The sequence below is a fragment of the Gorilla gorilla genome, chromosome 3 (genome assembly GCF_029281585.2).
Source record: "Gorilla gorilla gorilla isolate KB3781 chromosome 3, NHGRI_mGorGor1-v2.1_pri, whole genome shotgun sequence".
NCBI classification, from domain to species: domain Eukaryota; kingdom Metazoa; phylum Chordata; class Mammalia; order Primates; family Hominidae; genus Gorilla; species Gorilla gorilla.
In genome coordinates, this window is record NC_073227.2 from 107672284 (window position 1) to 107687886 (window position 15603).

General features: G+C 39.7%; 1 protein-coding gene across 1 annotated transcript in view; it reads right to left on the bottom strand.

Moving 5' to 3' along the window:
• Positions 1 to 15603, bottom strand: part of HSD17B11 (hydroxysteroid 17-beta dehydrogenase 11) — a 48302-nt gene that overhangs the window by 14361 nt on the left and 18338 nt on the right. The window contains exons 4-5 of the mRNA XM_031010323.3: positions 15264 to 15370; positions 200 to 337 (exon numbers count right to left, since the gene is read on the bottom strand). Coding sequence (XP_030866183.1) covers positions 200 to 337; positions 15264 to 15370 — 245 coding nt within the window. The remainder of the gene's footprint in view (positions 1 to 199; positions 338 to 15263; positions 15371 to 15603) is intronic.

Sequence of the window (15603 nt, forward strand, 5' to 3'; positions counted from 1 at the left end):
TTTAGTTTTTTAGTCACGCTCCCTTGCTTTCTTTTTTGGCTTTCCACCTGTTTTCCCACAATCTGCAGAAACTGAAATCAAAATGAACTAAGAGCATTAACTATCAGGTGTTTTTGGGATTAAAACATTTAGGAAAACCCACAGAATGGCTGGTATTCACAGCAACCACCAATCCTTTCGTCTCAATTTCTCAACTTACCTTGTACTTGGATTTTTGATGAAGCCAGTGTTTACGAAATTAGGACACAGACATGTTGTTTTGACTCCAGTTATTTGTAAGGCAGCCAGTTCATCTGTCAAAGTTTTATGAAATCCAACAGCAGCAAACTTGCTTGAACTGAAAATAGAGAGTTTACAAAATAATTCAAGAATTCTGAGATGTCTGTTTTCCTCAGTTCAGCATGGTCCTCTGCAGAGCAACGTGGGCATTCCCTGAGTCTCAGGCCCCAGTCCAGAGCTACTGCATCAAAGCCCACATCTTACAAGATTCTCAGGTAAATCTGTAGGCACATTATGGTCCAAGAAGCCCTGACATAGAAGATTTACTGCATCTTAGCATCGCTTATGGAATAAGAACATTTCCTTAAAAAGCTTTTTAAAGAAAATTAGTAGAGTATTTGTTTTTGTTGTTGTTCCACAAAATTCAATGTCACTATAAGCTGTTCCTTATTTACTTTAAGATGTCCATAGAATTTGCTGAAAACTTTTCCTGGATAAATCCTATTCTTTAAGTCACAGCTTCACTTCCTCAAAGAGGCCTTTCCTAACCCCCAGTCTAAATTATTTTCTCATTATATAGTAATTTTCAGTTTTCTATGATAGTATCTATCTCAGATTTGTAACTGAACATTCATTAGAGAATAATTTTTTTTTTTTTTTTTTTTTTTTTTTTTTTTTTTGAGACAGAGTCTTGCTCTGTCACCCAGGCTGGAGTGCAGTGGCGCGATCTCGGCTCACTGCAAGCTCCGCCTCCTGGGTTCCCGCCATTCTACTGCCTCAGCCTCCCGAGTAGCTGGGACTACAGGCGTCCGCCACCACGCTCGGCTAATTTTTGTATTTTTAGTAGAGACGGGTTTTCACCATGTTAGCCAGGATGGTCTCAATTTCCTGACCTCGTGATCTGCCCACCTCGGCCTCCCAAAGTGCTGGCATTACAGGTGTGAGCCACCACACCCGGCCGAGATTAAATTTTTTAAAACATCTGTCTCCCACACCTTTCCTATAAGCTCCATGACTGTTTTGGTCACCAGTGAATCTCCAGGGCCTAGCACTGTGCTTGGCTCTTACGTGCTCAATGAATATTTGTCAAATGAATAAATCACAATGCAAAGCGTTTATTGTAACAGCTCTTTCATTTGGAAGTAGTGGTGAAATTACTTATTCTAAATGAACATTATTTTCTCAGGTTTTTTTTATTTAAAAAGGGCTTTATTGAGATATAAATTCATATGTCATACAAAGCATTCACTTAATATATACAATTAAATGATTTTTGATATATAATTAACTTAAAAGTTGTGGTATAATATATATCATGTAAAATATGTCATTTTAACCATTTTTAAGTGTGCAATTCAGTGGCAATAATTATCAGATAATCTTTTATTCTGTTAAATCTGTATGAATCAGCAATTATACAAAGTAGCTATACATTCTGGCCAGTTAGTCTATGCTTTGGAAGACAGAAAGCTGTGGAAATGTCTCTTACCTTTTTAAAAAAAGTTTAGGCACATATTGAAGCTGATATGGTTTGGCTGTGTCCCCACCCAAATCTCATCAACAATTGTAATATGAATTGTAATCCCCACATGTTGAGGGAGGGCACTGGTGGGAGGTGACTGGATCATGGGGGCAGTTTTCCCCATGCTGTTCTTGTGATAGAGGGGGAGTTCTCACAAGATCTGATGGTTTTTTAGGTGTTTGGCAGTTCGTCTCTTGCTCTTACTCTCTCTCCCTCTCTCTCTCTCCTGCTGCCATTTAAGACATGCCTGCTTCCCCTTCCTCTGTAAGTTTCCTGAGGCCTCCCCAGCCACGCAGAACTGTGAGTCAATTGAACCTCTTTCCTTTATAAATTGCCCAGTCTTGGGCAGTTATTTATAGCAGGGTGAGAGGGGACTAATACAGAAGGCTTAAAAGAAAGATTGTTAGATTAAATTATGAGATTAAAAGCTTCTGTATACTGAAAAACAACATAAATAAAAATCAGATCTCAAAAAGATTAAGTGCTAGACATTGCCCTCAGTTATTCTGATGCATTTTGGAGTTTTTTGGGGAGTCTTTCTCTGTCACTTAGGCTGGAGTGCAGTGATGCAATCATAGCTCACTGCAACCTAGGAACTTCTGTGCTCAAGCAATCCTATCACCTCAGCCTCCCAAGTAGCTGGGAATACAGGCATGTGCCACAACACTTGAATAATTATTTTACTTTATTGTAGAGATGTGGGTCTCGCTACGTTGCATAGGCTGGTTTCAAACTCCTGGGGTTAAGTCATACTTTTGCCTCAGTCTCTCACGGCGTGCTGACGGCGCTGAGATTATAAGTGTGAGCCACAGTACCTGGCCTATTCTAAATAATTATTTTGTTTAATCTTCATAATACCCCTATAAAATATATTAAGATCCTCATTTACCGAAGAGGAAACTGAGGTAAAGATGGGTTATCAAACTTGCCTGAAGATACAAAACAAAGTGGCAGAATCAGCTTTTACGTATGGGTAGTAAACCAGGTTTATATATGATATACTCTAAACTTTATTAACTCCAAGAAAATTAAGAGGCAAGTGACAAACTGGTAAAGCATTTGCAACATATAAGACAAGGATAAGGTTAATATATGGCAACTTTTATAAAGGAATAAGACAATACTCTAATAGATAAATGGCTAAAGGGCATTCATGGAAAAATCATAATATAAAAATGCCAGTAGATATAGGCATATAAAAATGATTTACTTTAGGGATAATTCATATAAAAGCAAAGTAAAACAAGACGGAATTCTTGCCTAGCAGTAATTATAAGGATACGAAATTTTTATCTGAGTTTTTTTTCAATGTACAGATTTTTCACCTCATATAATTGAATCTAGCAATCTTTTCTTTTTAAGGCTTCATTCAATATATGTCAAACTTTCAAAAAAGTGATAAAAAACACTTTCTTTCCACAGCTTTCTATTTTCCAAAGCACAGGTTAACTGGTAGCCTTTTCTGGAAGGCAGTTTGGCAAAAGGTATCAAATTCATTAAAAGTATGCCGTGCTCTCAGATCCAGTGTTTATCCCAAGGTAATAATCAATCATGTCTCCAAAGATTAATGTTCAAGGATAGTCCCTGGAGTGCAGTTCATTAAAGCAAATAGTTGGGAATAATGTGAAATGTCTGTAGTGGACAGTTGTTGTTTTTTCCCATCAGCATTTGTGTCCCCTTGTTCTGGTAATACCGCTGTCACCAAATGCATACAGTGATTGGCTCCAGGCTAGTCTAGTCACTGACCTCTAGAACAAGAACGTTTGAAGCCATTGTTGAAGTGATGTTTTTTTTCCCCTCCTGCTGGACTTGGAATTTAAAGGGTTTAACCCTGGAACTTTTGGTAGATATCTGGCCATCAGAGGAAGACAGCCTGCTTGAGACTTTAATTACAGAGCCAAAAAATTCCTCTTTGGGCCTGGGGCAGTTTAAGTTTTTTGTTCCTTGCAACTGAAAGAGTGACAAAATACCAATGCTAATGAGTAAATTGAATAACTAGTGGCACGTATGTGCAGTGGTATCCCACGCAGAAATAGAAAACGATGTTGCACATAATATATATTTATTAACATATAATTATTTTAAATTAAGAGCCAAAATTATATATAGATTTTTTCAATGCATAACTATATGTTTGCATTTAAAATATCCTTAAAAATTATAACATGAATATCATGATTATTTTGTCAGAGGCATGTAAACCAGAGCAACTCCATCTTAAATAGGAGCTGGGTAAAATAAGGCTGAAACCTACTGGGCTGTATTCCCAGATGGTTAAGGCATTCTAAGTCATAAGATGACATAGGAGGTCAGTACAAAATACAGGTCATAAAGACCTTGCTAATAAAACAGTTTGCAATAAAGGAGCCACCAAAACCAAACCCACCAAAACCAAAATGGCCACAAAAGTGACCTCTGGTCGTCTTCACTGCTACACTCCCACCAGCGCCATAACTGTTCACAAATGCTTTGGCAACGTCAGGAAGTTACCCAATATGGTCTAAAAAGGGGAGGCATGAATAATCCACCCCTTGTTTAGCATATTATCAAAAAATAATCATAAAAATGGGCAACCAGCACCCCTTGGGGCTGCTGTGTCTATGGAGTAGCCATTCTTTTATTCCTTTACTTTCTTAATAAACTTTCTTTCGGCCGGGTAAGATGGCTCACGCCTGTAATCCTGGCACTCTCGGAGGCCAAGGCGGGCGGATCACGAGGTCAGGAGATCGAGACCATCCTGGCTAACACGGTGAAACCCCGTCTCTACTAAAAATACAAAAAATTAGCCGGACATGGTGGCGGGCACCTGTAGTCCCAGCTACTAGGGAGGCTGAGGCAGGAGAATGGCATGAACCCAGGAGGCGGAGCTTGCAGTGAGCTGAGATCGCGCCACTGCACTCCATCGTGGGCAACAGAGTGAGACTCTGTCTCAAAAATAAATAAATAAATAAATAAATAAATAAACTTTCTTTCACTTTGCACTGTGGACTCACCCTGAATGCTTTCTTCCACAAGATCCAAGAATCCTCTCTTGGGGTCTGGATCGGGACCCCTTTCTGGTAACATCTTTCTGGCAACCACGAAGGGACTAAAGTGCAGAAACCCTGACCCTATAGCTACCTTTGGGTAAGTGTTGGGGTCCTGTAATGTATTTCTGGCGGACCATAGAGTTACAATACTGAAGAGACCCCTGACCCAAAGGAAAATCATCAGGGCACAACAGTGGGCTGACTTTGAGTAAGTGGGGTGCCTACACCTGGGTAAAGAATGGGATTGGGTTACAGGCCCAACTTAGGGGAGTTAGAGTCTCTCCTAAGACAGAGTGCGTTACAGGTCCTTTTTAATAAAAGGCAAGGACACTTGACCAACGTCAAGTTAGAGGCCTGACTTAGGAGGGTTAGAGTCCTTTCTAAGATTTAGGAGGTTAGGCCAGGTGCAGTGGCTCACGCCTGTAATCCCAGCACTGTGGGAGGCCAAGGCGGGTGGATCACTTGAGGTCAGGAGTTCGAGACCAGCTTGGCCAACACAGTGAAACCCGGTCTCTACTAAAAATAAAAAAATTAGCCAGGCGTGGTGACGCATGCCTGTAATCCCAGCTACTGAGGACGCTGAGACAGGAGAATTGCTTGAACCCGGGAGGCCGAGGTTGCAGTGAGCCGAGATTGCGCTGCTGCACTCCAGCCTGGCCAACAGAGCGAGACTCCATCTCAAAAATAAAATATAATAAAATAATAAAATGAATAAGATTTAGGGGGTTAGAGGACCCTCTCAGTAAAGTCCCTTTCAGCTAAGAACAGGTTCGGCACTATGGGATGTTAACTGCTGTTCTCTTTGGATTAATCTGCCTTTGTACTCTTTGCTGATGGCTATGGGTGACAGGGTTAGGCATGCACAGGATCGTGGGACATGGGGAGCTTTTTCCTGCCTAAAAGGGGAAACTTGAGAGCTGACAGGATTGCTGAAAAAGATCCCTGCTCAACCGACAGCAGCAGCCTGAAATTTTCAGTGTCGCTGCAATACGTGGGTCTTTCTCTGGCCTCCCTGATCATTTTGCCTTCCCCACCCTGCCACAGGCAATACTTTCCGTCTCTACTTTTCCTTTCCCTTTCTTATCTTTTCTATTACTCAGGGCGACCTTCTTGCCCAGAGACCACATGTTGAAATTCCAAGTAAGAGGTTGGATTAAAGATGATGGGGCCCAACCGGGGGTAAATTTAAGCCTTGCCAGTTTGATATTGGGTGCTAAGCAGAGTAGCTAATGTCTATGTTTTATCATGCATATTTTGCTGTGGTCAAAATGAAAAAAAAAATTTTTTTCCTTTATGATGCAGCTTGGCCCCCGGGGAGATGGTGCCACAAGCCCGATCACAAGGGCTGCTCAGGGAAAAGGAACCCAGAAGCCTGGCATGCCAGCAAAAGGCTAAGAATTTGTTACCAGTCAGATTTTTAGCTTCTCTCTGTGCAAACAGTTGAATGAATGGAAAAAAAAAATCAGTGTTTATCACCTCTGTAAAGACTTAATTAACGCGAAAAAGAATTCTAAGGCTAGTCTTAAGCTGGTGTATTTTGTGCTATGAATTCGTTTTTCTGTGTAGAGGGGTACTTCAGGATAAAACATGGGCTTAGAACACCTGTAAGCCCGCTTTTCAAGACTACCCAGCAAGCTGGTCAGTAACAAACTTGGTTGCAGGTCCCTGAAACAAACAAAAAACCCGATGAAGTCTCCACCTTGTTTTATGTGCTTGGGAGCTTGAACTTTTAACCGCATGGCAGTACCTTCTCTTGGGCTCTGTCTTCCAGGGAACAAGAATTTTAAAGTTCATGTCATAGCCAGCTCTGAAAATCATATTAAATAGTTAAAAGCCTTTGCAAGCTCAAAATTAACTAATCTAGACTCCTTCTGAGAAAAGAAATGGACACTGCCCAGTCCTGTAGCTCAGTAGCTAAGGTTTTGCACTTTCACAGTGGCAGTCTAGGTTCAATTCCCCACCTAGGAAGTAAGTCATTACTGATTTAATACATGTGTCTATTCTCTTCTCTTCCATGGACTGTCTTCAATTTTCCTTCTTCTAAGCACCTAGGAGTTTACCTTTGGTAAAGTTCAGAAGCTGGAAATATTGGCCGCTTGGCATGGCTAAAGTCGGGTAATAAGAGCTCTGAAAGGATTTCTTCTTTAAAGAGCACTATGGTTAAAAGTCAGCTTAATTAAAAGTGGAATAAGCTATAAATATATTTAAAAGGCCTTTATGTTTTTCTCTTCTTGAAGCTTGTTTTGCTGGAAAAAGGTTTTTTCTTCTCAGTCAACTGAATTTGTTTTGTTTTGTTTTGTTTTGTTACTATTAATGCTCGCATGAAAGGCCCGTAGATAACTTCTGGTAGCTTGGGACTACTTGGGAAAAACAAAGGCAGCACCACAGATCCAGTTTTGGGAAAAAAAAAAAAAGAAAAAAAAACCCCTCTGTTTTCCTCATGAGACCCCAAGAATTAAAAGCAGATAGATTCCTCTCAAAATCAAAGGCTCTGTTCTGTTTTGCATTGTGTTATCTGACGGTTTTGAGTTTGGGGGAGGGGGGGTATCAGCAATTACTTTGCATTATGAGAGAGGTTTGGTGTGTAACAACTAGGTAGGAAATGTACTTTAAGGGGTGGCTAATAGTAGTTATGGAGGGATACTTGACTCTGCATGCTTGGATCAGAGAAGCATGCTCTGGGCCACCTGGAAGATAAGGCAACATCCTCACCCCTCACTGGGAGATGAGACTCTCATGAGGATGGGCTGATTACAAAATGGGCTGATTGGCTTTAGGTTGCCTTGCAATGAAATGCACAGTCGGTAAAAGCACTGCACTGTCTTCTCCCGTAGTATTTCCCTCCTTTTGGGGATCCAGGATCCAGTATAAAATGCCACCTTTAATTTTGGAGATCTGTCTGCCTTCAGCTGCTTATTTGCTACTTATTTAGCCCTAGAAACGCATGCTGTCCTGGCTCTGTTCCTCCAAGGACTCCACCCTGAAACCTGTCATCCAATTAAGAAACTGGCAAATGGTGGGGCGAGGTGGCTCATGCCTGTAATCCCAGCACTTTGGGAGGCTGAGGTGGGCGGATCACTTGAGGTCAGGAGTTCAAGACCAGCCTGGCCAACATGGGGAAAACCCGTCTCCACTAAAAATACAAAAATTAGCTGGGTGTGGTGGTGGGCGCCTGTAATCCCAGCTACGCGGGAGGCTGAGGCATGAGAATCACTTGAACCTGGGAGGCAGAGGTTGCAGTGAGCCAAGATCATGCCACTGCACTCCAGCCTGGGTGACAAGAGCGAAACTCTGTCTCAAAAAAAAAAGAAACTGGCAAACGAAAAACTGTATAAGTGCTGAATCTTCTATTTATAGTGTATGTTTATATATTACAAAGCTCTAATTAATTGACTTAGAAAAATAAGTGCGTAAATAAAATATTTTTTCAGAAAAATAGAAACTTTAATGCCTTTTTGTTCGTGTGACTTTAGTAATTTTTTGAAAATAAAGACAGTTTTAAAGTTTATTGGTAAAATAAAATGTCTTAAAAATGTAGACATTTGGTCTAAATTAAGGTCAGATATCAGATTTGCTAAATGCTTTAAGGACAAACTGTTTCTTTAACTTTTGAAAACTGTTCTATTTACCTACTTTAAAGCCATCGGATTCTAGATAAGGCCTCATGCCCCTGGCTATGCTGGAGAGTCAGCCCTTATCTGCACTTCTGCCTGGTGTGTCCTAGACTAGTCTCCACATCTAGTACATAATTAAAATCCCTTACTTAACCAACGTTTTCATCAAAAATAAAAGTTGTTAGAAGTTAGCATTGTAACGTGTAATTAAGACTACTGAAGAAACAGTTTTACATGCAAGGTGTATAAAAAAGGTGAAATGTGTTTTTGGTTAAAAAAAAAATTGTAAGAAGCAGCATGGGAATGTGGATTATTTTCTGCCTAGACTAAAGTGTTAAAGGATTGTGTTAAGTGAAAAAAAAAAAAAAAGATTTAAAGAAGTTGTGGAAGGTTTTTTTTAGATGGAGTTTTGTTCTTGTTGCCCAGGCTAGAGTGCAATGGTGTGATCTTGACTCACCGCAACCTCTGCTTCCCGGGTTCAAGCAATTCTTCTGTCTCAGCCTCCCAGGTAGCTGGGATTACAGGCATGTGCCACCACGCCTGGCTAATTTTGTATTTTTAGTAGAGACAGGGTTTCTCCATGTTGATCAGGCTGGTCTTGTACTTCCGACCTCAGGTGATCCACCCATCTTGGCCTCCCAAAGTGTTGGGATATACAGGTGTGAGCCATTGCACCTGGCCTTTGTGGAAGGTTTATAAAAATTAATTGTAAGAGATTCTGTGTATGAACATATTGGCTAAAGTTAAAGGGGTATTATTCAGTTTTTCCATAAATTAAACATTGGAATAAAAGCACAACAGGTTTTTCTTAGAGGACTTATCTGCGCTTTCACAAAAAAATGTAAAGGGTTATAAAGGTTTATAAAATCTTACCTTAGGATTAAACATTAAAATTGGGTAAATATGTCTCTAAGGTTTTATTAAAAATTGGGTTTAACATTAATAATACATTAATGTAAAGGTGAAATTTCGCTTATTTGGTATGAAAATCATCCAGGAAGCATTCTCAAATGTGAAACAGTGTTTTGCTTTCTTTGGACTATATTTGTATAAATATGTTATTGGTATATGTTCCAAAGTTATAAGAAACTCCTTTATTTCTAATATGACTTAGTGTATGTTACTAATGATTATAATTGTTATGTAAAATTTTGTATGCCACAAAAGTAACCAAATTTCCTTATCAATTGTGGCTTTAATAGTGGCTGTCCTAAAGTTTTTATCATTCACAGACAGTTGTTGTCTTGTTTTAATCTTCTTTAAAAGGTGGTTTATAATCAACTATAGAATTCTAGCAGATGTTCTTAAATGCAGGTTTCTAATAACTTTAGAAATTGTAACATTAAAATAAAGAAAACAACTTTCAAAACTCTCATAAAAAGCTGGAATGTTCATGAATAACAAGTAGAACAGGAGTTAACTGAATTAACTGAACCAATAGAAAACTGAAGTAATTTTTTTAACTTTGCTTAAAATATTGCTGATCTTTTATTTTTCAAAGGAAACTTCTTTTAAGCTATTTACAGCTTGCAGCAATTAAGTAAAATATACTCCTATGAACAAAATTTGAAACATATTTGTTTCTCTCTACCTGATTTCTCCGGAATGGAAACCAATTGTAAGTATTCTTAACTTATGGCAATATAGTTGTTCGTATAAGTGCAACAAAAATCTGTTTTCTTTTGTAATGGGACACTATTGGAGAAATTGGTTATCTTACCTAGGCTTTGACTGGAATGGTGTGCTTTCCTTTAAAGAATCAAACTTGACTTGTAAAGCCAATAAAAGCCCTACGGGAAACTGGCCTCATACTTTGCCTACACAGTCCCTGCACAGGGTTTCTGACCTATGGTAAGTAAAGAATGTCACTTTCTTACAGGTCCAGGAGGCCCAAGTTAACTTGGGACCTCAAAAGAAGAGTGTTTTACCCAACTCATAGGTATTTAAGGGTACAAACCCATGGCAGGGCTCAGCTTTAAAAAAGTCTTACCTGAGATTCCTTATAAAACAGAGTTCCATCAAAGCCAATTAAAAAGCCTGTGTGAAAAATAATTATTCTCGCTGCACTTTATACAAATAATCAGGCCAAGTATAATAAAGCAAATCAGTCTTACCATAATGTGTCTTTAATAAAAATGGGAAACTGGAGAGAGAATATTATATTTCAAGAACTATAGTATACTTGTTATTAAATTCTACTCTCAGTTGTTTTTAAGTTTGTTTCTGCAATTTAGGCTAACTCTGTTTATTCCTATAAACCAACCAGGGATCTCTAACTGCTGCTCAGAAGAAACAAGAAGGATGGGTAATGTAAAATTCTAGGCACATTGCAATCAGCTAGCAACCCCATATCAGCTTGGTCTCAACAGTTGCCCAGTTCATGGAAAGCCTTCTAATTTAGTTTACTTGGAATAACTTTACTTATTTTGCTTTACTCTTATGGAATATATTGCTGTTATACCCTTTGTGTGGGAACACAGGACAGGCTTACTAAATGTTTTCTTAAACTAAATACTTATTAATCTCCCAGATATCACCTCTTGTCAAAACTCAAGAGTCGGCCAGGCGCGGTGGCTCATGCCTGTAATCCCAGCACTTTGGGGGGCCGAGGCGGGTGGATCACGAGGTCAGGAGATCAAGACCATCCTGGCTAACATGGTGAAATCCCGCCTCTACTAAAAATACAAAAAATTAGCCGGGTGTGGTGGCGGGCACCTGTAGTCCCAGCTACTCAGGAGGCTGAGGCAGGAGAATGGCATGAACCCGGGAGGCAGAGTTTGCAGTGAGCTGAGATCGCACCACTGCACTCCAGCCTGGGCGACAGAGCGAGACTCCGTCTCAAAAAAACAAAAAAAACACACACAAAAAACTCAAGAGTCATGAATGGCCCTTGCCATACTGATGCTTTCTGACTAAGCTCCTCTCTACCCTGAACACAAGAGACCCTAACAGTTAGGCAGGAATATCATGGCCCCATTCAGCCTGAAGAAGTTACAAAAGATGGATTTTCACCCGTCTGCAACCCTTAGGATTAAGAGTTCTCTTATAAAAGGGAAGGGGGAAATGTCAGAGGCATGTGAAACAGAACAACTCCATCTTGAATAGGAGCTGGGTAAAATGAGGCTGAAACCTACCGGACTGCATTCCCAGACTGTTAACACATTCTAAGTCACAGGATGAGATAGGAGGTCAGCACAAAATACAGGTCATAAAGACCTTGCTGATAAAACAGGTTACAGTAAAGGAGCTGGCCAAAACCCACTAAAACCAAAATGGCCACGAGAGTGACCTCTGGTCGTCCTCACTGCTACACTCCCACCAGCCCATGACAGTTTACAAATGCCATGGCAATGGCAGGAAGTTACCCTACATGGTCTAAAAAGGGGAGGCATGAATAACAAACTGCTTGTTTAGCAGATCATCAAGAAATAACCATAAAAATGGGCAACCAGCAGCCCTTAGGGCTGCTCTGTCTATGGAGTAGCCATTCTTTTATTCCTTTACTTTCTTAATAAACTTGCTTTCACTTTGCACTGTGGACTCACCCTGAATTCTTTCTTGCACGAGATCCAAGAACGCTCTCTTGAGGTCTGGATCGGGACTCCTTTCCAGTAACATTTCTGCATGGTGAAACTATCCATAAATTTAGTTTTTCCTTTTACTAAACCGTATTTTCTGATTTTACTTAAGTGACCAAAAATGCAAGAATATATTGAAACTCAGAGTTAATGATCTTGAGTGTGTAAAAGGAATAACATATTTTTCAACTTTAGGGTGAACCTATATATAGAAAGGCATATATATATATGAAAGCTAAAAGTGAGTAGATTTTTGCCCCCTGCACTTTGTAACATTACATCAAATTCCTTCTTATTAGAAATAGTCTAAATTATTCAGGTGTCTTGAAGGGCTGAAAAAAATAGTCTGAATTAGTACTTCTTATTCCAAATTCTTCTTTTTTTTTTTTTTCTTTTTGTGTTGAGGTCTGTCTTTGTTGCCCAGGCTGGAGTGCAGTGGTGAAATCATGGCTCACTGCTGCCTTCAATTCCTGGGCTCAAGCAATCCTCCCACCTCAGCCTCCTGCGTAGCTGGGACTACAAGCACGTACCACCACACTTAGCTAATTTAAAATATTTTTTGTAGAGATGAGATCTTGCTATGTTACCCAAGCTATTCTTGAACTCCTGAGCTCAAGCGATCCTCCTGCCTTGGCCTCCCAAAGCCTGGGGGATTACAGGTGTCAGCCACCATGCCTGGCCCCAGATTTTTCTTTTAAATAACATTTTATTACAAGCTAATGTTCAGAACTCAGTTTTACTGAGCGTTCCCATACTGGCAACTTTTCATGCTTATAAATTGGCTATTTGGGTTGACAGAATATATTAGCTAGCTAATTGTTTTCTTTTAAAAATCAAAATACTTGTGAACAAATTACTTAGCAAGCAGCAAAAAACACTTTAGAATAGAATCAAAAGCTTCACCTTCCACCATAAATCCAGTTTTTATCTTGCATTCGTCATATTAATCATTAAAACTGTTGAACTAAAACTCTGAAAAGAAATTAAAATTTTTTTCCTAAGATAGGCTACTAGAGCTAGAATAGATTATTTTCTGTGGCTGTAGTAACTCAGGACAATGATAGATGAGGGCTGAATTACAGGGAAAAGGATCAATACTCTTATTTTTCCTCTCATTTCATCCCAAAAACTAGGCGTCAGAGCATGTATGATGAATTCCACTGGGGCAAAGCATTCTGGAAGCTAAAATTAGAGGTGGGAACTCCCTGTTTTGTGTGAATAACAGGAAGTGGAATTGAAATGTAATGCCAACAGGCAACCTCCTGTTATTGAACACTTGCAGGATTTCAGATTTTATGCTAAGCGCAATACATTGTATGATTTAAACCTTATAGCATTCTAACAAGTTAGATATTATTATTATTATTATTTTCTGAGACGGAGTCTCGCTCTGTTGCCAGGCTGGAGTGCAGTGGCACAATCTCAGCTCACTGCAACCTCCGCCTCCCAGGTTCAAGCGATTCCCCTGCCTCAGCCTCCCGACTAGCTAGGACTACAGGCACGCACCACACACCCAGCTAATTTTTTTTGTATTTTTTAGTAGAGACGGGGTTTCACCATGTTGGCCAGGATGGTCTCAATCTCTTGACCTCGTGATCCGCTTGCCTCGGCCTCCCAAAGTGCTGGGATTACAGGCGTGAGCCTCCGCGCCTGGCCTAGATATTATTATTAACCTATTTTACGGATGAGGGAAATGAAGCACAGAGTAGAGTAACTTGCCTAAGGTCACACAGCTGGTGAGTGATTCAGTCAAGATTCATAATGCCATTATAAATGACATTATGTCATTCATAAATAATATTTTTACTGGAAACAACCCAAATGTTCATAAATAATAGAATGGACAAATAAATTGTTGTCTGCTCACAAGATACAACACTATGCAGCCATGAAAATGATCACACTATAGCTACTAACCATAACACAGATAAATCTCACAAATATAGTGTGATTCCATGGACATAAAGATCAAAAATAGGCAAAATTAATCTAAGGTGTTATAAGTCAATATAGTGGTTACCTTTGGGAAGGAAGGAGAGACTGGTGATTGGGAAGGGTTCCAAGAGTGGGTTCTGGGGTCCTGTAATGTTCTATTTTTTTGACCTGCATGGTAGTTAAATGGATGTATCCACTTTGTAGTAACTCATTGAGCTGCACACTTACGACTTCTTCATTCTTATAAATGTATGTCACGTGTCAATAAAAAAGGTTTAAATGTTTAAAAAAGCAGTGTCTCAGTTTAATTGACCAATTGTTAATAACAATATCTGATAAACACTGCTTTCTGCTGGCAGTAATCTTTAGCACATCTCTGTGAAAGTCCTACCATTGATTAGATGCTGAGCAAAAACCAGAGCTGGCTGAGTTGAAGGTAACTGTGGCCAGTAAGGATCACAGACTGTAGTAGTTCAGGCCAGTGATAGCTGACGATTCTGAAGAGGAGTTCTCTAAGGGCTAGCAAAGCACAGCTCTGCCACGAAGCTGGAAGTGTACAAACCCCTTGTGTGGTTGCAACCCTGCATGTTAGCCCAAATGGCACCCTTGTGTGGTTTCTTAAAAGCCACTTCTCGGCTGGGTGAGGTGGCTCACACCTGTAATCTCAGCACTTTGGTAGGCAGGCAGATCACAAGGTCAGGAGATCGAGACCATCCTGGCTAACACGGTGAAACCCCGTCTCTACTAAAAATACAAAAAAAGTAGCCAGGCATGGTGGCAGGCACCTGTAGTCCCAGCTATTTGGGAGACTGAGGCAGGAGAATGGCGTGAACCCGGGAGGCGGAGCTTGCAGTGAGCCGAGATTGCGCCACTGCACTCCAGCCTGGGTGACAGAGCCAGACTCCATCTCAAAAAAAAAAAAAATCACCCACCTATGCCTAATATTCTCTCTCTCTCACTCTGATTTAATTTCTGCAAAAATTTACCCATTTTTATTAATATTAAAAATTATAAATATTAAATTTGTTACAAATGTTAATAATTAATACTAATTATTGTTCTTGCTTTGTAATTTCTTGCTATTAAAAGAGATGAGAAATGTTTTAAAAGTGGTTGGCTCATAACTGAACACATTTCCGGCTGCCACCTCTAGCAGGGTCCTCTAGAAGGGGATTAATGATTGATAATGCTGTTAGACAAGAGACTTTGTGCAACTCTTTCTGCTTATTTTTTGACAACTCTCAATAATAGACTAGAAAACTTCAAGTCTCTTATGATTATAAAGAGAGTTCTTATTAGACAGGGTAAGAAATCTCACACACAAGGTAGGCATAAGAACCAATGAAGGAAACACATGTTCACATACCAGTAAGCCAGTAAGAAGGGGACCGAAACATGTCCAGCTGCCGAAGCCACAGTGACAATATGGCCATGGTTATTCTTCGTCATTGCAGGAAGAAATGCCTTTGTAGTCTACAAATAGTTTTTATTAAAAGAGAAAAAAATACTGTATTTCAGACTCACAGACCTATTGGGAATATTTTGAAACAAAAGTATATTTTTTAACATTAATCCTGTCATAAATGAAAAAAACATAAACTAACTGACAAATGCAGCAACAATAAGGTGACTGGATATGATGCCCACATTAGAAAACCTGAGCAAAACAATGGCTACTGAAAGCTTTGAGAATCCATCTCATTTAA